The following is a 21,994-nucleotide window of genomic DNA, read 5'->3' on the forward strand; positions in this document are numbered from 1 at the left end:
GCAGACCCCCCAGGAGGAGCCCGTAGGGACCCGGACCGCTGGGACTTAGGCGGACCTTTGAGAGGTCAAGGAGTCGAGAGTTCGGTGCAAGGGCTAACTGGAGCTTCACCCCTGGAAGCCTGCGGTCCCCCCGGAAGGAGCCCGTAGGGACCCGGGCTGAAGTCCAGAAGAAGTCCAGAAGAAGTCCGAGGTCAAGTGCCAGAGGGTCGTCGCTTACCAGTCCGAGGTCTTACACCGAGGGATCGCCACTTGCCAGTCCGAAATCACACACCAGGAATCACCGCTTGCCAGTCCAAAGTCACACACCAGGAAAACCAAGACAAGACAGGAACAAGGATCCAAAGTACACAAACTCACCAAGGCAAGCAGGCCTGACTACGTGGGACATTGCCAAGTCGAAGAATGGGCAGAGGAAGCTTCCCTTTATACTTCCTCTACTCTGGCTGTGAGTAGTTAAGGGGCCTAGCCCCTTTAAATCTGTGGAGGAGGCGCGGCCTCACACCTAAAGATGGCGGCGGCCATCTTGGATTTCCTCCGCGGAGGAAAGCCTGCAGAACGCTGCGAGGGTGGAGCAGGGATGGCTCCCCACCCGGCGGCCAGACCGGGGACCTGCGTCGGGGCGATGGGCACCAGCCCAGGGGCATGACTAGGAGTTGCTGCGGCGGGTCGCCGCCGCAGGCGGGCACGGAACACAACAAAAACAACTTGAAAACATCAACATATAAATAATAATAATTACATTATATATTCAATCCAAGATGAAACATTTTAGCAGGTGCTAGTTGTAAAGTACGCACATTGTAAAAATATAGCACACACTAAAAAAAATATATAGGAAAATGAAACCACAGAAATATCATAAATCCAAAATGAAAAGATAGAAAATATGAATCAAATATTTTTTACATGCACACCCCTACCTTCTAATCCAAGAAAGAAGGAAAGCACTCATTAAAGGTCAAGCTCCAAGAAAATCACAGAGAATGTATGCAGAAGAACTGAAAATGATTCTTCAGAGTGATATAATTGCGCCATCAGACATGAGCTTAATATTTGCTCCTTTTTCTTTCTTCTTTGTCTCAGATTCTTTTACTTACCGATGTTCTGAATCAGAGCCGGGAATGCATTCTGTTCTGTCAGCGTTAAAGATCCAAACGCATGAAACATCCCCTGTTACATTCAGTGTCACTTTCAATTCAATGGAATCAAATGCATTTACTTCAACAGTGTCAGCTGCCAGGTGGATCTTCTCTGGGTTCTCAGTGCTCCAATGGCACCTCAGGTCTTTTGTTTTGTTCAACTGGCTATGTATCTGCATTATAAAAACTTGATGAAACATTTCATATCGTGAACAGTAATGTATGATACTGGTTTCTTCTCTGCAAAATTCAGATGTGCGAAAGAAAATTTATGTTCAGGTTATCAAATAAAGTAGTAAATTAATTTATGCCCATATACACACAAATATAGGCACACGCAAGTGGTTTTGAAAGTTGTCCTCTAAGCTTCCCTCCCCCCATAGACACAGATGGGAGAATAGCCTTGGTAAATCAGGCCCATGAGTGAAAGAATGTGTTAGAGCTGGGTAGGGAACGAGAGCAGTGTAATGTCAGAATTACAAAAGTGTTTTTAATCACTAAAGGGGTTAGTTACCTTGGGAGATCCAGACATGTTCCATCCAATTAAACTGCTGTAGTTCTGGTACACTAAAGTACAGCTAACCATGGATAAATTTTGGGTTGTGACAGCATTTAAAGCCAGGGATATCAAAGCAGCTGGAATACACAAATGAACAAGATTAATATTGTTAATGTTGGCATTCTGGATTTTAAAACATGTTACAGGAAAAAGAAAAATGGAAGAAAAAGAAACTGAATACTTCCACTTGTAGTGCACAGTAAACATGATTGACCTGTCCATTTGCCAAAAAGTACACATTTGGGGATCGATTTTGAATAGCCCATGTTCTTGCAAACTACGCGATTATTTTTACCACACATATTTTTTGCGAATTACTAGGGATGTGCAGCAGGGACGGATTCGTCCCATTCGGTATTCGTATTCATGGGGAGCCAAATCCGTTGCATGCGTTCTCGAAGGACCCCGATCCTTTCATTAGTTACATATGTATTCGTTTACCAAAATAAACCCCATCCGAACCCTTTAAATTTAATTAACTATAACCCCCCACCCTCCTGACCCCCACAAGACTTACCAAAAGTCCCTGTTGGTCCAGCGGGGGTCCTGGCGTGATCTCCTGCACTCAGGCTGTCGGCTGCCGGTACTCAAAATGGCACCGATAGCCTTTCCCCTTACTATGTCACAGGGGCTACCGGTGCCATTAGTTGGCCCCTGTCACATGGTAGGAGCACAAGATGGCGCCAGCCATCCACTGCTCCTACCATGTGACAGGGACCGACCAATGGCACCGGTACCAGATAAGTCAGAATATCAGCACTTATCCAGCTAAGCTAACCAAATAAGTAGCCTCTTCCCGATCCGCTCACATATTATCTGGCTAACTACTTATTATCTGGCTAACTACTTAGCCAGATAAGTACTTATCCAGCTAAGAGGTGACTTCCAATCACAGCCAGAGTGGTTGCTACTTATCCAGCTAAGTAGGGCTAAATATTGGCCTCCCCAATTCTTCATCAATCTTTTTCTCTGAATTCTTCCCTAAATTCCAGCTTATAGTCTTGCACTTACTTTTTTATTATGTAAATACAAGGGTTATTCACGTTATATAATACCAAAAATAATATTTTAAAAGGATAATAAAGGAAAATTTATATCTCAGTAATTAAGAGATGGTATTTAGCAAACATATAGAAATAAGCAGTTATGCCCTCAAAAAAACCTATAATCTCAGAAAAGTGGCATGGCCTGTGTTCAACCTCCTGCAGCCTTTTCTTTGGTCTGAGTCATCGAATGTTAAAACAGTGTTTCACATTCATGCACATCCCTAATAACTGGATATTTCACGGTTTAAACAGTCAAGTTTCAGAAAGTTATATGTGGAGATGATGTGGCCTGAGTCAGAATTCATGCAAATTTGCCATTCCTAATTCTTCTTTTTACCTTGTGTTGTACCTTAGCCATCCACAGAAACAGAGGACATGTAACAAATAACAGGATTAATGACTTATTTATTGAGAGTCATCATAATAAACTAGCAAATGTCCAGAAAAATCTGAAAAATCATCACTGATTCTTTGTTAAATGTATTTCTGTTTTATATATATATATATATATATATATATAACTGTTTAATAAGTGGTTTCGCAATAAAAATGAGTTTGCCAAAATACAGGGTCAATTGTTTTCTTTTTGTTACCAATTCCTTGAGGACAATTGCTAACAAATTAAGAATACCCTTCTAAAAATAAACCATTATCAGTGTTATTTGATTCCTGCCTGCTGTTTTTTCTGAATGCATTGTATTTTTATAGTGGGCTGCATTTCCCTTGACTTGTTGGTCCTCAAGTCATTCATCCTTAACTTTCTCTCTTCCAAATCCACTATGAAATAACTACCCTCCCCATTCAACTTCCCCTCTTGCCCACCCAGAATTCATCAGCACAGTAATATTTTAACATAGTAAAACAAAATTCAATATTCAAAGCCTTTGTGGTAAGTAAATTTTGGAGTTACATGCACAAAAGCAGAGTTTATTAACTGCGTACATTTTCTGCACACAACTTTCTGGTACACAAAAATTATCCAGGCAAAAAGGGGCATTAATGGAAATGTTCCAGGAGCAGGGGCGAGCTGATGACTGCGCATACTGAGTGCTCTCAGACTATAAAGTTATGCACACAAGTGTTATGTGTGCTGCCTGGGGCAGCCCCGCGGCGCGGCCCTCTCACCTTTACAGACGGACTCCAGCTCCTGGTGGGCAGCCAGCTCTGACCTCGGGTTCCCTCCAGTGCCTCTGGCCCTGCCATGCTACCCGGTGTTGCCAGCCAAGATATCCCTGTTCGTCGGGCCTCTCCGCGTGGCCTGCGGAGAGATGCCGCCATCGGCGCCGTGCCCCTTCCTGGTGTACGTGTATTATTAGTTCTTTTAAAGGGTCCACGGTGGGAACCTGGCCACAGACCCAGATGCTGACATCAGACTCTTCAGTGTATAAAAGCTCAGGCCTCACTCCATTGTGTTGCCTTTGCAACAGGTCTCCTCATACTCCAAGTACTCATTGCTGATCCTAGAATCATCTCTTCATTGTGTTCCTGATTCCTGTGGTTCCCAGTTCCTGTCTTCCTTGTTCCCGTTTCGTCTATGTGTTGGATTGACTCTTTGGATTTGCTTGATGTGATTGATGTCTGGAATCTTCAAGTCCCTTGCATCTTGGACAAGCTGAATAACCCCCACTTATTATTATCTTCTTTACAATATGCATGAGTCACAGTTTCTCTGTTCAAACAAGCACAGTATCTCTCATAATATTAGCAATTTCTGGAATAGGATGGAAGAAGGAGAATGCTAACAATGTGTCATCAGACCAAACTAAAGAAAAGAAGTAAAAAAAAATGTCTGCATGCACATCAGTCACCACAGTGTTTAAATTAAATATGCTCTGAAGCACTTATTATCATGATTTTGATTGTTACGGGTCTGGCCGCGAGCACTGCGACCAGACCCTTACCTCCGTGTTCCTGGACCTGTTCCCGCTTCTGCTGGCCTGGTTTGCGGCCCGTTCGGTGGCGTCCCCACGGGGGCCGTGCCGCCGGGAAGCCTCCCATGGACGCCCTGCTCTAGGTGCGCGCGCTCGCCACTTGGGCGTTTTTCTAGGCCGTTTCCCGCCAGTGGTGACTCCGCCCAATTCCTGACGTCAGACGCCGTGGCCTTGATAAGCCGGCCGCGGACCTTCTGTCTTTGCCTTGCAACAGGGTTACCATCCGGTTCCCAGTTGCTTTGTGCCCCGGAGTGGGTTGCCTTGGAACTCGCTCCGTTCCTACCTGCTTGCTACAGTACTTGCCTGGATCCTGCCTGCTTGCTACCGTACCTGCCTGGATCTTGCCTGCTTGCTTCAGTTCCTGCCTGGTTCCAGTACCCGAGTCTTGTTACAGTTTCTGCCTGGTTCCAGTTCCCGTCTCTTACTACAGCGTTGCTCGCTGTTCTTGTCTGGTTCCAGTTCCTGTCCAGCACCAGCCTGCCTGCCTGTCTCAGTCTCAAGCTCCACTACTCGCCTAAGTCCCAGTGGCTGGGCCCCTACGGGCTCCTCCCAGGGGGGCTTCAGCTTCCAGGGGTGAAACCTCGCCTAAGTCCCAGCGGCTGGGCTCCTACGGGCTCCTCCCGGGGAAGAACCAGCTTCCGGGGTGAAGAGCACCATCCACGTCCTGCCTGACATCTGCCTCCCGACCTGCGGGTATCTAGAGACAGTGAACACCTTCTCCCAGTCTCTGACAGGTCGGCCCAAGGGTCCACTAGCACTGTCACGGAGTGTGAGTCATTCAGTTGTGGTGGGATTGGCACTGCACAGCTAACAAACCAGCTGGGCTCCCATCAACAGGCAGACTTGCTGGGACTGGGACAGAAGCTAGACATCACCTTTACCAGCCTCTTCCCCCACAGGTTGAGCTCTTGAGTTCTGAGGCCAGCAGGACTTAGGTGAGAATCCCAATGAGAGCAAACAGGCTTGGTCGATAACAGGCCATGGTTTGGACAGGCAGAGGTTAGGTTGCGTCAGGATCCAAGCAAGAGGTCAAGGCAGGCAGAGGTCAGGCTGTGTAGGTATCAAGGTAGAGAGTCAGGGCAGGTGGAAATTATGCAGTGTCGCTATCCAAGCAGGAGGTCAGGGCAGGTGGAGAGCAAGCAATGTCAATATCCAGGCAAAGGTCAGATTCAAGAGGCAGTCAAAGAAGGAGGGGCAGAGAGGAACAGAACTAAGCCAGGGGAATACAAGAAGGATTGGAGCAAGGCAAATGAGTTTGGAACAAATCAAACAGGAGCAGGACCAGAGCAGAGGCAAGGAGGGCTGGAATGAGACAAACAGGTACAAGAGTGGAGCAGAGGAAAGGCAGGCTACAACAAAGCAGGCAGGCAGGAACAAAGCAACATACACTGCAAGCAGAAGCATGGCAGGAGGCCCTGTTGCTGAGGTGCCTGCTGGGAGCATGGCTTGGGTTTAAATACCCAGCCGGTGCTGATGTCATCACTGTATGATGCTGCAGCTTTCCTGCCAGAACCTTTAAGTACTGACAAGGCACATGTGTGCTTAAGGGGACCCACAGCGGTGAACTGATGGCGGCGTCTTGGAGGAAGCATTGGCAGCGTTCAGCAAGCTTAGTGGCATTGAGGTGAGACAGGTCAGCCGCTGGGTCATCTTGCAGTCGGCCAGACATTGCAAGCATAAGATAAGTAATGGTTTAGAATTTGTGGGTGCCTGAAATATAAAACTAGCATAAGGTAAAGGTAGGTAATTCTAGTGTCTGCAAAGTATGTGGGTTAAAAAGATCCCCATGACACTAGCTGCCATGAATTTTGAAAGAGAAATTCCACAGGGAATTTCCCTATGAAAATTGGCTTGAAGGCCTGGAAGCTATGTTTGGGGTGAGAGGTGGGAGGGGAGAGATGAAAATAGCCATGCAAGTGTATTGTTGTGAATATTTAAAAAAGTATTCTAGCTGGACTTGCAGTAGTAACACAATTATATTAGAAAAGTTATGAAATGTAAGAAGCAGAAACAGTCAATCTGTTTAAACATCTTTTGTGAGGATGATTTCCAGATACTAGGGAAGTAATCAAGCATTTCTCAAAGAGAAGACAATAATCAGGAAGGCAGCCTACACATTTTTAATAGTTAAACAAAGGCAGAAGGGCACATAACAATAAACTCAGAATCTCAACACACAGGGATGAAATGCATCAGTTGGATGTTATCAAACTGGGCAACAAATTTTCACAAAAGTCATGTTACGGAAATGAAATTAGTCAATTCTTATACATTTCCATGTGCTAAACACAAATGTGACTGTGAAAATGCAAAATTGGCTCTAGTTTTTTTGTAATATGCAATAATATAATTACATCTTGAACTGTATGCCAATAGCTCACTGGGCAACAAATTTTCACAAAAGTCATGTTACTGAAATGAAATTAGTCAATTCTTATACATGTCCATGTGCTAAACATGAATGTGACTGTGAAAATGCAAAATTGGCTCTAGTTTTTTTGTAATATACAATAGTATAATTACATCTTGAATTGTATGCCAATAGTAGGAGACCTACGGTTAATACCGTTTGAAAAATGAAGTCATAGACTACGTCTTAGATGTCTTTGCTTGTCTCTTGTACACCTGTTCGGGAGCATCTCTGCGGAGTGTCCAGCAGTAGTCAGCCAGCATGAATATTTCAAATGCTCACCCTTTCTGACTGGGCTTCATATAGTACACTGCTGACGTCAGCTTACTCAGCAGCAGCATGGCAGTAGAACTGCATTGCATCAGAAAATGATGTAATAAACTCTGGATGATGTGTGCATGATGGTATTATGCAATATGATGGGCTTATTTACAGTCCTACTGGATAAATGTACATGACTAAATATAGAAAGTGAACTATATTAAATATCTTCAAAACGAGAGCCAATAAAAACTTTTCATGGTCATATTCGTGTTCAGCACATCAAGATACTACAGAGTAGGACCTTTTTAGGTCAGTAACACTTTCATTGTTGCCCAGTGATATCTGAAGTCCTTTCAGAACTTAACAAGATATACAGTAATGAGCCTATGTACTAAAAGTATTCTTCCACATGCCTGGGGGAATCCAAGATGGCCGCACACTAAAGAACATTGCTCCGTTGGTCCTCCTTTTGCCCTTTAAATGTTTTTAGCCACTTGAACTTTATTTCCTCTCTTATGGGCAAGAGAAAAGGCAAGGCAAGAGCTTTATTGGATGCCTCCAAAAGCTCAAAATTTGCTGGCCCCATATCCTTTGGAGCCAAGATCTTCTTCCTCACTCCAGTGTGGCGTCTTTGGGCTGTTCGCTGGGCAAAGGTTTGACAATGGCCGCTCCAGACCTTGAGTCTTCTCTCTTCCTAGAGCTGCGCCGAATCCCTCCTCAACCCGGGCCTCCTGCAGAAGGCACGGATAAGACTGCCATGTTTTCACCATGCCTGGACGAAAATACTACACCAGCTGAATCGGCATTGGGTGGCACTTTAGCAGCAGAATTGATTTGTGGAGCTGGGGACTGGCTTGTGTCTGGCACTGAATCTTTGCCTGCATCCATTTCCCCTATTGTTTTTTCAGAAGGGGCTGCCATCAAGGAAACCAGGTTTCTCCCTATGACTAAACCCCCTAACATTACCTTGGATATCATTTGGGAATCTATTGAAAATCTTTCCAATCAAGTTTCTCAGTTTGTTTTACAACAACGTGAGTTATTTAATTCTTCTCAAACGTTTCATGCTCAATTAACTGATATTCTTCGAGAGTTGATTCTTAGGAGACCAAAGAGGCAGCTTTACAGAAATCTGTTGAAACTGTTTTGTTGGGTCATACCTATATGCAGAATAAGCTGGAAAATTTAGAAAATGTTATTTTGCCATCGTAACATAAGGATAATTAATTTTCCTAAGAAAAAGTTTATTACTCCTGTGGAAATGCTACATAAATATTTCTTGAAAATTGTATCTATTAAGGAAAATTTGCTTCCTCCTATTTCTAAGCTTATTATGTTCCCGTGAATCCAAAGGCTGTTCAAGCGAAGGATTGTGACATACTTGATACTTCCCATCTTACTTCCTTTTTTGAAAGATCGACAGGTGAAGATGTTGTTCCCTCTACCTTATTGGTTACTTTTGCTTTGGACTCAGATCAAGAATTTATTTTGAAGTTATTTTTCTGCAAGCGAGATAGCACCTTTTTGGGACTTAAGATCTGCATGTTTCCAGATATGTCTAAAGCAACCGAAAATAAGAGGAAGCATTTTTTGCTTATGCGTCCTGCTGTATTGAATTTGGGGTCTTTTTTTTGTTATATTTTCCCTATGTTGTCAAATGTAAGGGTTAAGTAGGGGAAGGTGGGGGGAGGGCGAAGAAAAGTTCCCTCCGAGGGAACAGGCAGGCCGCGCTGGGCTCGGCGTGCGCAGGTTGCACAAATGTGCACCCCCTTGCGCGCGCCGACCCCGGATTTTATAAGATATGTGCGGCTACACGCGTATCTTATAAAATCTGCTCGCCTAAATCTGCCCGGATTTAGGCGAGCAGGGCTCTTAAAATCCGCCCTTATGAGTCCAGCTGAACAAGTTAGCCAAATTCGGTGGCAAGTCTAATATATCCAGTTAAGTTAGCCAGATAATTAACTTTGCTCTGGAATGCATCCATCCCATTCCACACTTAGCTGGTTAACAATTAAGCCAAATAAATAGCTATCCAGCTAATTGGCAGCTGCTGAACACAGCTGAATACTGAAATGGTGCCACTTAGCTGGAGAAGTCTGAACTTATCCAGATAAGAGGCAATGAATATGAATCTCTTTATTGATACTATACCACTGACCAGTATCATTCTAATACTGATTGTCTGTTACACATACTCAATCAAGTTGATAGACTGAGTTTACTTCAGTGCTTAGCAAGTACAGTTCTAACTTTACAAGCAGAGTTAGAACTTGCTAGTGGTATAAATTCAGTCTCCATCTTTCTAGGGCTATCCCTCACAGTGTGTACAAAAATGTCTCTCTTTTTCACACATGCACACATACATACATAGTGTATGTGTGTGTTCACTGATGACTGACTTCTTTTGTATACATAAAAAAACTGTCAGAAAAAGAATAAACTGAAAAAGCTAGCAAGGATGCATTTCACTACAATATTGTCTGCAGATAAGTAGTGAGTGCACTGTGCAGAGTCAGATAAACATACAAAAAATCAGTGTTTACTGCTTCTGTATCTCCAGTCCACTACACTGCTCTTGTGAACAGACAAAGCAGTGCCTCCGTTTCTCACAGTGAGAATATTGTGACTGCAATGAAGATAGGAAAAATCCTTTTGCCAATGCCAAAATTATTCTCCTAATTTATTAAATTTTGCTTTGACTCTAAGAAAGCTTCTGAAAAGGCAAGCTTTCCCTCAGAAATCCAATAGAAAAAGAAAAGTTTATTTACACATGTTCATACCTTTCAGTGGGAGGACATCAACATCATTTGATTCAGATGCCACCATAGGCTAGTTAAAAAAACTCGTCACCTTAATTGGCCTTCCTTCCTGTCTACTTGCCTACTTCTTCCACATCGGCCCCTACCTCACACAGGCATTGGTTGGTTGTTATAGTTATCAGTCTTACTGTAGCACGTTTCATTGGCCAATAGAGATGTGCATTCATTTTAAATGAAATAGATAATTATAACAAAATTGTCTATTTCATCTCTTTTCGGAAGCGCCACAAAATGAAAAACAAAAAGACGAAATTTTGTAAAAATTAGTATTTCGTGTTCGTGCGCACTAACGGGACTTAGTGCACACTAACTGAAAATGTTAGCAATCAGTTAAAAGGTGTCAATTGGGGGAGCAGTTTGTTAGCAAGAGTTATGGTTATGCATTCCCATAGTTACTTGTTGTGTTGCCAAGGTTGCAAGGTGGTATTTGTGGGGGGATGGCCAGTGTCTGGTAACAAACAGATCAAACAATTGATATAATAGATATTTAATACCATCAAGTTTCTAGTCAGTAAATGCAAAAGCATGTATTGCTAATTCATATTTTGAATTTTCCAATCCCTTTGTATTTTAGGAAAGGAGCCCTAGCATTTTGGTACATGCATACTTTTAATTCCCCTGGTGTCTGTCTGTGTGTTTGGGTGGGGAGGTGGTAACTGGTGAGAGGGGAACTGATTGGGGTAAATGATTGGGGTGGTGGATGGGAGAGAGTCTGGTTGGGGTGGTGACTGGTGAGAGAGAGGAAGCCTGGTGTGTGTGTGGGGGGAGGGGGGGAGTGACTGGTGAGAGGGGGACTGACTGGGGTGGCAATATGGGGTGACAGGTAGGAGAGAGACTGATTGGAGTGATGAGTGGTGAGAGGGGGTGAATGAGGTTACTATCGGGTGACAGATAGGAGAGCGAATGGTTGTGGTGGTGACTGGTGAGAGGGGGAGTGACTGGGAGGGCTATTTGGAGTGATAGAAGAGAGACTAATTGGAGTGGTGAGTGGTGAGAGGGGGTGAATGGGGTGACTATGAGGTGACAGATATGAGCGCAAATGGTTGGGGTGGTGACTGGTGAGAGGGGGAGTGACTGGGAGGGCTATTTGGAGTGATAGAAGAGAGACTGATTGGAGTGGTGAGTGGTGAGAGGGGGTGAATGAGGTTACTATCGGGTGACAGATAGGAGAGCGAATGGTTGTGGTGGTGACTGGTGAGAGGGGGAGTGACTGGGAGGGCTATTTGGAGTGATAGAAGAGAGACTGATTGGAGTGGTGAGTGGTGAGAGGGGGTGAATGGGGTGACTATGAGGTGACAGATATGAGCGCAAATGGTTGGGGTGGTGACTGGTGAGAGGGGGAGTGACTGGGAGGGCTATTTGGAGTGATAGAAGAGAGACTGATTGGAGTGGTGAGTGGTGAGAGGGGGTGAATGGGTGACTGTATGGGGTGGCAGATAGGAGCGAGACTGGTTGGTGGCTCAGATTTAGGCATAGGCATCATAGGCAATTGCCTAGGGGCCAAAGAGGAAAGCAACTATACCAAGGGGTAGCCTGCTCTAGTCCATTTGAAAGGAATGCTGCTGCAGCACTCTGAAACTTTTGAAGGTTTGTGTGTTCAGTGGGGGAAGGGATGTCTATCACTTTCCAATCGCCAGGGACTCCCACCTTCCACTCTCCAATGCTGCCTATGGGTGCCAAACCCTTAATCCAGTTGAGCTTTAGATAATGGATGTTTCACAGACATCTCAATTTACTTTTACTTCTCACTCTGGACTGGGGCAGCAGTTTTTGTCTCAGGCTTTTCTCTTCTGAAGCAGATCTGCAGCTTTATATGCCAGGTTTTCCTCTCCTGAAACTAGAGCACTGTTTAAAATGATTCTGGACTGTAGCAAACCTTTGCTTCTGTGCGGAACAGAAAATTACCTCTTGAAAGCTCAGCAATATATCAAGAGTGATGGGTTCAAACCCTGGTGTAGCAAGGTCCATATGTTCCATATATTGAATTTGTTAAAGTGAAATTTGATTACGTGAATTTACACAGAATGAAGGTTTTCTGCAAAGGGAAATTTAAAGAATTCCAGGACTCAGATGAAATCTACTCCCAGTTCTTATGGAAATAGGTATCACAGTACTGGCAGGCCTGGGCAACTGGGTTCCAGGCCTCTTCTTCTGATGCAGGACCAGGGGCATAGGGCTACCACCAGTTGAAGGGTCCTGTTGGGGGAGACTGGGCAGGGCTATAGGGTCCTTTGAAATTCCTCACACTTCCTCCTGACATCATTCTTAGAACTCTCAGCAGATTTCTCTGGAAAGTTCTGCCAAATCCCTCTACTCCACTTATTGGGCTTGAATAATTCTTATCCTATCATAGGGATGGAAAGGATCAATCTATTTCTTGTTTTAGAGTCATCGTGTTTACCTAGTCTTAAGGCAAAGTGGCCTCACATGTATATGGATCTATATAAAGTAAATAAAACAAGAACATAGAGAGGGTCTTTATCGTAGTGCTATTTTTCAGAACTCTAAGTCCTGTAAAAAAAAAAAAAAGAGAACAATCATACTTTCATGTTAGACTATAAGTAATAATGCTTCATATGTGTCATTCAGCTTCCTCATGTGAAGGATACCAGTTTGCCTTACAGAGGAAGGAAGCATGGCTTTCCACTAAAAGTTCTGACAAGCTGCCCACACATAAAGTTAACCACTTTTATCAGTATCAGACAATGGTTTCCAGGGTGATAGCCAATAGACTTTGAAACTAGAGGAAATACAATCTCATCAAAAAAATAAGTCTCCACACTGAACCCTGGTCCAGATATATTAATGGATTATCACAGTGCAAGCTCACACACAACAACAGAATCTGCATTATTGCAAACCTTTGTAGGGATGGATGCATCATCTTTATTTGCACTAATAGGATGTGCAGAAATGTACTCTACTGGACGTGTCCCACAAGCACAAACTGGTACAACTGCATTTATCAAAGGATTGGATAATTCTCAAAAGGTATTTACGTAATGGCCTGACTGAAAACTGTGGGTTCCATAGAATGTGTACTTTTAGCTGCATTAAAAAAATGTGTTCCCATGGGTATGTTTTGGTCAGAGAAGGGAAAAAAAAACCCCACACATACATTTGATTTTCAAATGTCTGACTGCTATTTTATCCCCCATCTACCACCCACACAAATAGCAAGTGCCAAGTACATGGACACTTAAAGGTGAATTTTAAAAGCCGGTCATGTGCATCAACTGGGGGATGTGCACACAAGTCAGGCTTACGCATGTTGACCCTATTTTAAAAAGCACCCAGATACAAGCATAAAACCCGCCGTGCGCACACATGAAACGTTTCCAAAAAGGGGCATAGGCGTGATCTACACAAGGCGTGGGCATTCTGGGGCCTGGCCAAGAGACCTGTGCACAAATATTTACATGCCCCGGTGCACGCCCAAGGTCCCCTGCCGCATATCTTTACTTCTGCTATGGAGGACGTGTAAATAAAATAAAAGGATTGAGCCATTTCTGAGGGTTTAAAGGATCTGGGGTAAATGGTGAGAGTGTAGGCTATCAAACCGGGGAAGGTTGGGGGGGGGGGGTTGGAGGCCCTACCATTAACTGGGCGAACTGGTGGATGAACTGGGAAACTGGCAATGGTGTGGATGTGCTCCCCATTTAAAATTTCCTGACTTACACGGTAGAAGTGGGATTTACGCATCCATGCGCGTGTCCCCTTAAAATTTGGTGCTCATGTGCAAGGGGCCAGGCAAATTTTATAACATGTGGCGTATATTATAAAATGACCGCATATCTTGGCATGCGCGCACAAATTAATACACAACGAAAACGCAGACTGGCTCAACACGGCCCTTCGTGTACACATCCCCAACAGAAATCTAAGATCAGCCAACAAGGCACTTCTAACTATTCCATCAGTCAAAACAGCAAGACTAACCCAGGTAAGAGAGAGAGTGTTATCCTTAGCGGGACCCATACTATGGAACTCCATGCCCTTGGAATTAAGACTACAACGAGAAAACAAAACATTCAGAAAAAAATCTAAAAACTTGGCTATTTAAACAAGCCTTTCAAAAAGAGAAGGGAGAATAGATTCCAAGGACTTGCAAGGTTCAAACCAGGGAAGTGCAAGAGACAAAACACCCACACAAACAGGAGTCAATAAGGGTGTTCGTTTTTAATAGAATTCATCACTAAAGGATAAGTTACATTTATAAAATGAGTCCTGAACTCAAACTGCTATAGAATTGACCTGGTCAGAATAGTGATCACACTCATTTAACATCTAGCTTTGATTAAAAAACTATGTTACTGAACCTAATGGCACCTGTGTAAATTGATAAATTTTAATAACATTATTTTTGTGCCTTACTGTAAACCGTTGTGACGGTACCCACCTTAATGACGGTATAGAAAAGATTTAAATAAATAAATAAATAAATAAATAAATAAATATATGTGCCCGCGTGCCAGTTTGAAAGTTACTGTCCCTAAGTGTATTTTGCGCGTGTTCATTTTCAAAGAGAAACAAGGCAGGAAAATTCTCTTGGAAAATCTAAGTAAAGTATGCATGGTAAAACCACCCATATAGTTTACAACTCTGCAAGCTGCTTGAAAATTACCCCCCTGTAACCATTTGTTAAAGTTCTAGTGATGTGAATTAGTGCCAGTGGGAAAATTGTTAACCAACTGATGGAACCTAATTATCTGGAAAAAGTGGTTCCCTCTCTTTTCCATTTTCTTTTGTCACTGAGGGACAGAGTCATGCCTCTTAATTCTAATAAGCTATACATGTGCCTATGGAAGCCCAAAAAAATGGAGACCTTCAGTCTAATGATGGTCTCCATTTGTTGGATTTGCCTCCCAGAGAGTCAGTTGCAGACATGTGCCAGCTTCATATGTACATGTCTGCAACTGACTGTTTTTGCATCTGAATATTTTCTGATCCAACAAGATACAGCCCTATCTAGGGTGCAAAATAAGCTTTGATATAAAACACTGAAGTATTAATAATACTATTGCACAATGGTAAATATAAGCCAGAAAAAACATGCCTTATTACTGCTGCTTTTTATCATTTCTAAGTGCTACTAGATAGTGGTCCCTGCTCCATGGTGTCCAAAGTGAGGAATATATAATATTTCACAAATAAAAAATGCTATCTATTGAAGAAAATTGTTAACATCCATAATACTACAGAAAGAACAAAGTTTATAAGTTTAGTGAATAAAGATAAATGTTAAGGGCTATAGGGTCTATGTACTAAAGGCATTAGTGTTAATGCCAGTTACAATGCATACTGTTTTCACATGCATTAGCATTACCACTGGTTCTCTAGCTCTACTGCTAATGCACATGCATAGAAACATAGATCCTGATGGCAGATAAAGACCCTATGGCCCTAGCTTGATGGACTCTATAACAGGGTACCATCAAGCTAGGGTGAGAGAACATTGTAGAAATCTCATCTTTGTGAGACCTTCCTCACTCCAAATGAAGTCAAATCTTCACCGAGGTGTACTGTGCTGTTCGTGTGTCTCACTCTGATGTCAAACTGACTGGAAAACTCTAAACCACCACCAAAACTTCACTTTGAGTTATAAGCTGGCCATCCTATAGTGATATAAATAGTTGAATACTATGAAGGCCTTATAAAAAAAAAAAAAGGCGTAGCTATTTCTGGTGTTAAAAATGTGTAATAATACCCCTCCTTTTCATTAATCCCACCCCTTTCAAAAATTTGAATTTGCGATTATTGCGTGCATTATGCGTTAACACCATAATGCATTTTGATGAATGCCCCTGTTTGTTTACTTTTATGACTGCCCCCATACACTGGGCTGAGAATTTAAAATATTGCCACAATGATTCCAGTGTCCTTTAACTGGGTGGTGTTGCCTAATTTGAAACCCAGCATCATGAATTGCACCTGTAGTTTGGATTATTCTTCCCAATATTCATAATTTTGCACTTGCCCACATTACATTTCATCTTCCATTTAGACTCCCAAACCCATTGTCTCACAAGGTCATTGCGATATAATTTGTACCCCAGTATAGCACTGTTCCATTGGTTATCCTCCTTCCACCATATCTCTGAGATGTTTAGTATTTGTTGAGGTTCTTATAATAGGTTTACAGTCTATTGATAATAAATTTGAAGATTTCTTAAACCTGTGACAAAACACGTGGCAGAGCTCAGGCACACTACAGAGGTAATATGTTCAATCATAGACAGGGAATAAAGATAGTTGCCAGTTGCCACTAATGTGGTGATCCCTGAAGTAGATTTCCCTCCAGCCCTTGTGGACAGCAAGGCCATCATAGTAGCACATGGGCTTGCAATCTAGACAGGGTGTTGATATAACAGAGAAACAAATGGGTCATAAATTTGATCCATTGACAGATACAGGGCCATTTTGCGATCAAATCTGATTAGGAAGGATAAGGTTGGCAGCAAAGAGAACAAAGTAGCAATGTTAACCCACGACTGGATGTGCGTTTTGGATGCACTAGCTTTACCCCTCATTCAGTAAGGGGTAATAGCGCGTCCAAAATGCGCGTCCAACCCCCCCGAACCTAATAGAGCCCACAACATGCAAATGCTATTAGGTATTCCCGCGTGATACAGAAAGTAAAATGTGCAGCTAAACCGCACATTTTACTTTCAGAAATTAGCGCCTATCCAAAGATAGGCACTAATTTCTCCGGGCACCGGGAAAGTGTACAGAAAAGCAGAAAAAAATGCTTTTCTGTGCACCCTCCGACTTAATATCATGGTGATATTAAGTCGGAGGTCCTGAAAGTTAAAAAAAGTAAAAAAAATTGAAATAGGCCCGTGGCTCGCGGGTCGAAAACCAGATGCTCAATTTTGCCGGCATCTGGTTTCCGAACCCCTGGCTGTCAGCAGGCTCGAGAACCAACGTCGGCAAAATTGAGCATCGGCTGTCAAATCCGCTGACAGCCGCTGCTCCTGTGAAAAAAGAGGCGCTAGGGACGCGCTAGTGTCCCTAGCGCCTCTTTTTACCGACGGCCCTAATTTTAATAAATTAAAATACTGTATTGTGCGCACAGGAGAGTGGCCTGTGCGTGCGCCGAAAGAGCGGGCACTTGCCCGCTCTCCCGTGATTTTACTGTATCCGCCCGTCTGTAACTGAAATACAGGGAGCTTGGGGAAAGAGGGAGGAGGGTGGCCATACTGGAAAGGGGTAATGCACTTCCATTTACCACAGGATGGTTTACAGACCACTGACTCAGGTGGAGAACTTGGACAGAGATCTGGCTGGAGAAATCAAAAACGTGGGTCAGAAGAGGGAGCTGGTGTTAGTGGGAGATTTTAACCTTCCAGAGGTGAACTGACTATCCTACTGGCAGACACAGTTAGAACTAGAGAGATCCTGGACTCCCTTCAAGGGAGTTTCCTCACTCAAATAGTAATGGAACCCACAAGTGAAGGGGCAACACTGGACATGCTACTTATAAATGGAGATGGTGTCTCTAATATCCATATAAGTGCCCAACTTAGCACTAGTCACCATCATGATATGACAGCCAAGACAGAGAGAAATCAGAAGAAAATAAGATATGCCATGCTGGTTCAGATCAAGATCCATAAAGTCGAGCATCCTGTCTCCAACAGTGGACAATTTGAATCACAAGTATGAGGAAGATCAATATAATTAGATGGATTTCTTGTTGCACACACCCAGGGATGTGATGATGGCTTTCCCAAGTCTGCCTGTCTAGTAACTGTTTGTAAACTTTTCCTTCAGGAACTTGCCCAAATCTCTTTTAAACTCTTCTATACTAGTTGGCAACATATTCCATGGCTTGCTTGTGTGCCAAGTAAAAAAAAAAACACATTTTAATATTTGTTTTAAATCTGCTGGTTGCTAGTTTCATGGAGTGTCCCCTTGTTAGTTTTATTTGAAAGGTTTATAAACCTCTATCATATCTCATCTCAGTCACCTGGATTGGCCAGTGTTGGAAATAGGATGCTGGGCTTGATGGACCTTTGGTCTGCCCCAGTATGGCAATTTCTTATGCTATTATGGGCTTGATGTACCCTTGGTCTGACCTACTATGGTAAGTTCTTATCTTCTTATGTCATTTCTATGGTACAAAGCCTTAGCTAAAAGTCCTAAATTTACCAACTTTATTACAAGCAGGAAGTAACTTATTGAAGCACTAGCAGGGAGGGAGGAGGTGGGTGAAGAACAGTGGGCTAAAAGGTGATATAGTAAGGGCAACAGATATTTGTCAGGAAATTTAATGAAGGTAAGCAGAAAAGAATACGGGTTCGATTTTCCAAAGAGGTGGCTTAAAAAGTAAGGGTGAAAATATTGGTATAACGTGCCCTAAGCTAGGTCCTCTGTCACTGGAGTATTACCCTTGGAGAACTTTTTCGGGGGGTGGGTGAAAATCCATTGACCTCTGCTTAGGGTTTTGATGATGTTTGGTGATATTGCAAGAGTGAAATATTTAAATCATGGATATATTGGGAAGATCCCTTACTGGCACCTCTAAACAAATGTCTTGCAAGCTGATGTACTTGTTGCACTGGAGGTAGACCCTTGGCCTGGTGCAGGATTGGTACAGCCCTCTGATCGGACCCAGAGAGCACCTGCCACCAGGAGGCGGAGCACACAAGGAGACAGGGGCTAACTGGAGCTTCACAGTCCGGGGTTTCCGCAGGTTGAGCCTTTGGGTGCCCGGACCACCTGGACTTAGGTGGGCTTCCGGTGGACTCCCGGAGAGGTATCGGAGAGGTGTGCCCACCTCGAGCAAGGGTGCATGGCTGATGCGGAGTGAATGGGCTAGACCAGAACCAGAAGCTCCGGAGGCTTCGGGAAGGCAACAGTTCAGAGAGGTCCTCCGAATGAGACAGGCAGCACCTGCAGGTCTAGCCACATGGAAGCCTCGGTTGTTATCCAAGTGCGTAGGCCCGATGGTCACCGGGGGCCAGAAGAGAGTGTCTGAATGAAGCGCAAGGGTCAAAGCCGGAGAATCAGTCCAAGAGAGGTCAGCCAAAGCAGGGGTCAATACCAGAGTCAGTCCATGTGTAGTCATGGCAAGTGAGGGTTGGTTCCAAGCGGCAAACAGTAGAATGGTCAGACAGGCAGAGGTCAGTTCCAGGTGGCAGGCAGAAGAATGGTCAGGCAGGCAGAGGTCAGTTCCAGGCGGCAGGCAGAAAAATGGTCAGGCAGGCAGAGGTCAGTACCAAGAAGTCAGTCCGGATAGGTACTACCTGGGAAGGACACAGGAACAGGAGACACTGGAACAGAAGACACTGGAACACGAAGGCAAACTCACTACACCAATAGTGTCGACCCGATTGCCAAGGCAGGGATCAGGGGTTTGAACCCTGCCTTATATATGAAGCCTCAGTAATGTCATCGGCGTGCGCCTCCCGGGGTTTTCCCGTGCTGATCCTTTTAAGAGAGGCGAGGTGGGCCGCGCGCGCGCACACCTAGGGGCAGGGCCGAGCTGGCTGAAGACGCAGAGCCCCGACGGGAGCTCCGCTGTGATGCTTGCAGGGACGGAGACACCAAGGGAGGCCGCAGTGAGCGACGGGGACACTGGGGGTTCGCAGCAGTGGGCAAGCCTGCGGTTGTGGAAGGTAATGCCAGGTGAACAGGCCTGGTCGTGGCACCCACGCAGCCGGGACGCACAACAGTACTTCAGTTGTGTGTGCCTTGTCCAGAACATAAACCACTTTCAGAGAATACATCAGGAAGGCAATTACCTGTGAAAATTTCCTGCAAAGATGAAGCTGGGAAGATTGATATTTCTGAATAACTGACAAAACTGCTTTGAGAAAGAGAAGGTCAGATGCAGTTACCCTGACATTACAGTAGAATATAAGGACCCATCTTCAAAAGAAATGTCAGATGATAATATTCAGCCAGAACAAGAAATAGCTGTGTCTTATGATGAATATAAGGTGGAAACATTAAATCAACTACAGTGAGAGCCAAAAGTGAATTAATCTTACAAACCTCTGACTATTACTGACAATAAAACCTTCCATGCAGTAATCAACTGTGTTGAAGTTGATGGAACAATCAGAATAAAACCATGTGGTATTGAGGTAAGGTATTTGGAGGGGCACTCAACCTTGTGTGCATGTTAACCAATGGGAAGGTTGTCTATGATGTGCACATTAGGTGGTTTACAATTTTGTCCTCTAGAAATGATGAGAAGAGGCTCCTCTAGAGGAAGCAAATTTGAGATCCAAAAAAGCCAGGGTTCATAACCTTGGTGGGGGAGATCCAGATAGCCACAAGGAGACTGGGGTGCCCAGAATGCCTTTCCTCATGGAGAAAGCTCTGTAAAGACGTTCTCCCTTAAGAGGATCCAGCACTGATAACTGCTTGGTTTGCACCGGGGGTGATGTGAGGTTCCTGGCAAACTATCAGGCTAGGGGGCTTGGCAAAGTACAACACACAGTTCAAAGATACAATTGTCAGGATGCTAGCCACAGGATATGAAACACAGGTATCTTCTCATTCACTGCAAGATTTATTCATAACATAAAAGTTTCACTGCACCTTCATTAACTTGAACATAGTATATAACAGCAGATTCACAGTACTCACAATCCAGTCATGGTTATTTCACAGATACTCTGGTTCAGACAAGGTTACTGATCTTCCAGACCCAGGATCCACAGTACAGAGTGCAGCTTTCAAGCAATCAAATTTCCAGGAACACTGGAATAGCCACAGTGATCCCTTATGAACCCCTGAAGACAAATCCAAGTCATTAGTGGCTAGGTTGCAGGTCTGGGCTGAAGATAAGTATGCAGCTTTCTATGCTTAGTTGGCTACAACTGCATAGATCCACCCTATAGCTCATGGGCAAAGCATAAGCTCTCTAACATGGTAGAGAGTAATTTTCTCTTATAATGCCTGAGGGAGTAGACAGAATGACTTGGCAGTTAAAATTGAATGCCAACAAGTACAGAATCATGCACTTGGGATGCAGAAATCTAAAGGAGCAGTATGTTAGTGAAGAGCTAATGGAGAGAGGCCTTGCAATGATAGTGCCTGATGATCTCAAGGTTACAAAATAGTGCGATAAGGTGGTGGCCAGAGCCAGAGGGATGTTGGGGTACATAGGAAGAGTTATAACCAGCAGCAAAAAAAGAGGCAATGATGCCTATTTACAAATTGATTGTGAGGCCTTGTCTAGGGTACAGTGTTCAGTTCTGGAGGCTCTTTCTCAGAACAGAAATAAATATTGATGGTCCAGAGAAAGGCAACCAAAATGGTGCAGGGTTTGTACCAAAAACCCTATGAGATGAGACCAAGGACCATCAATATGTATACCCTAGAAGAGAAGAGATGCAGGGGAATATGAAACAGACAGTTAAATACCTGAAAGGTATCAATGCACAAGAGCACAGCATTTTTGATGGAAAGGAAGTTGGTAGAAATAAGAGTCATGATATGAAGTTCCTGACTCAAATAATGTCAGGAAACATTTTTTCTTGGAGAAGGTGGTAGATGCCTGGAACATCTTTCCAGAGAAGGCAGCGGAGACCAAAACAGTAACAAAATTCAAAAAAGCATAGGTTAAACAAGAGGATCCCTAGTGGCAAGAGAATGGCAAGAAAACTCATTACCAGAAATAATCAGGTTAACTACATGTATCAAATAATTTAAAAAACAAAAAACTGCTCAAAACACATTTGTTTCAACTTGTCTTTTCAGATTATGAATAATTCTGATATTTGTTTTTACTGATCCAGTGCAATGGTTTTTGTGGTTTTGCCAGTGCTGTTGTAACTTATTGTTGGTCTGTTATTTTTTCCAGGCATTTTG

The 21,994-nt window shown here is 43.6% G+C and overlaps 1 protein-coding gene across 2 annotated transcripts in view; it reads right to left on the bottom strand.

The window, feature by feature from the left end:
• FLT3 (fms related tyrosine kinase 3) overlaps window positions 1–21,994 on the bottom strand; it is a 223,348-nt gene that overhangs the window by 136,198 nt on the left and 65,156 nt on the right. For both annotated transcript variants that reach the window (XM_029602605.1, XM_029602604.1), the window contains exons 2-3: window positions 1,654–1,775; window positions 1,098–1,312 (exon numbers count right to left, since the gene is read on the bottom strand). In XM_029602605.1, the coding sequence (XP_029458465.1) occupies window positions 1,098–1,312; window positions 1,654–1,775 (337 nt within the window). The remainder of the gene's footprint in view (window positions 1–1,097; window positions 1,313–1,653; window positions 1,776–21,994) is intronic.

The sequence above is a fragment of the Rhinatrema bivittatum genome, chromosome 5 (genome assembly GCF_901001135.1).
Source record: "Rhinatrema bivittatum chromosome 5, aRhiBiv1.1, whole genome shotgun sequence".
Taxonomy (NCBI): Eukaryota; Metazoa; Chordata; class Amphibia; order Gymnophiona; family Rhinatrematidae; genus Rhinatrema; species Rhinatrema bivittatum.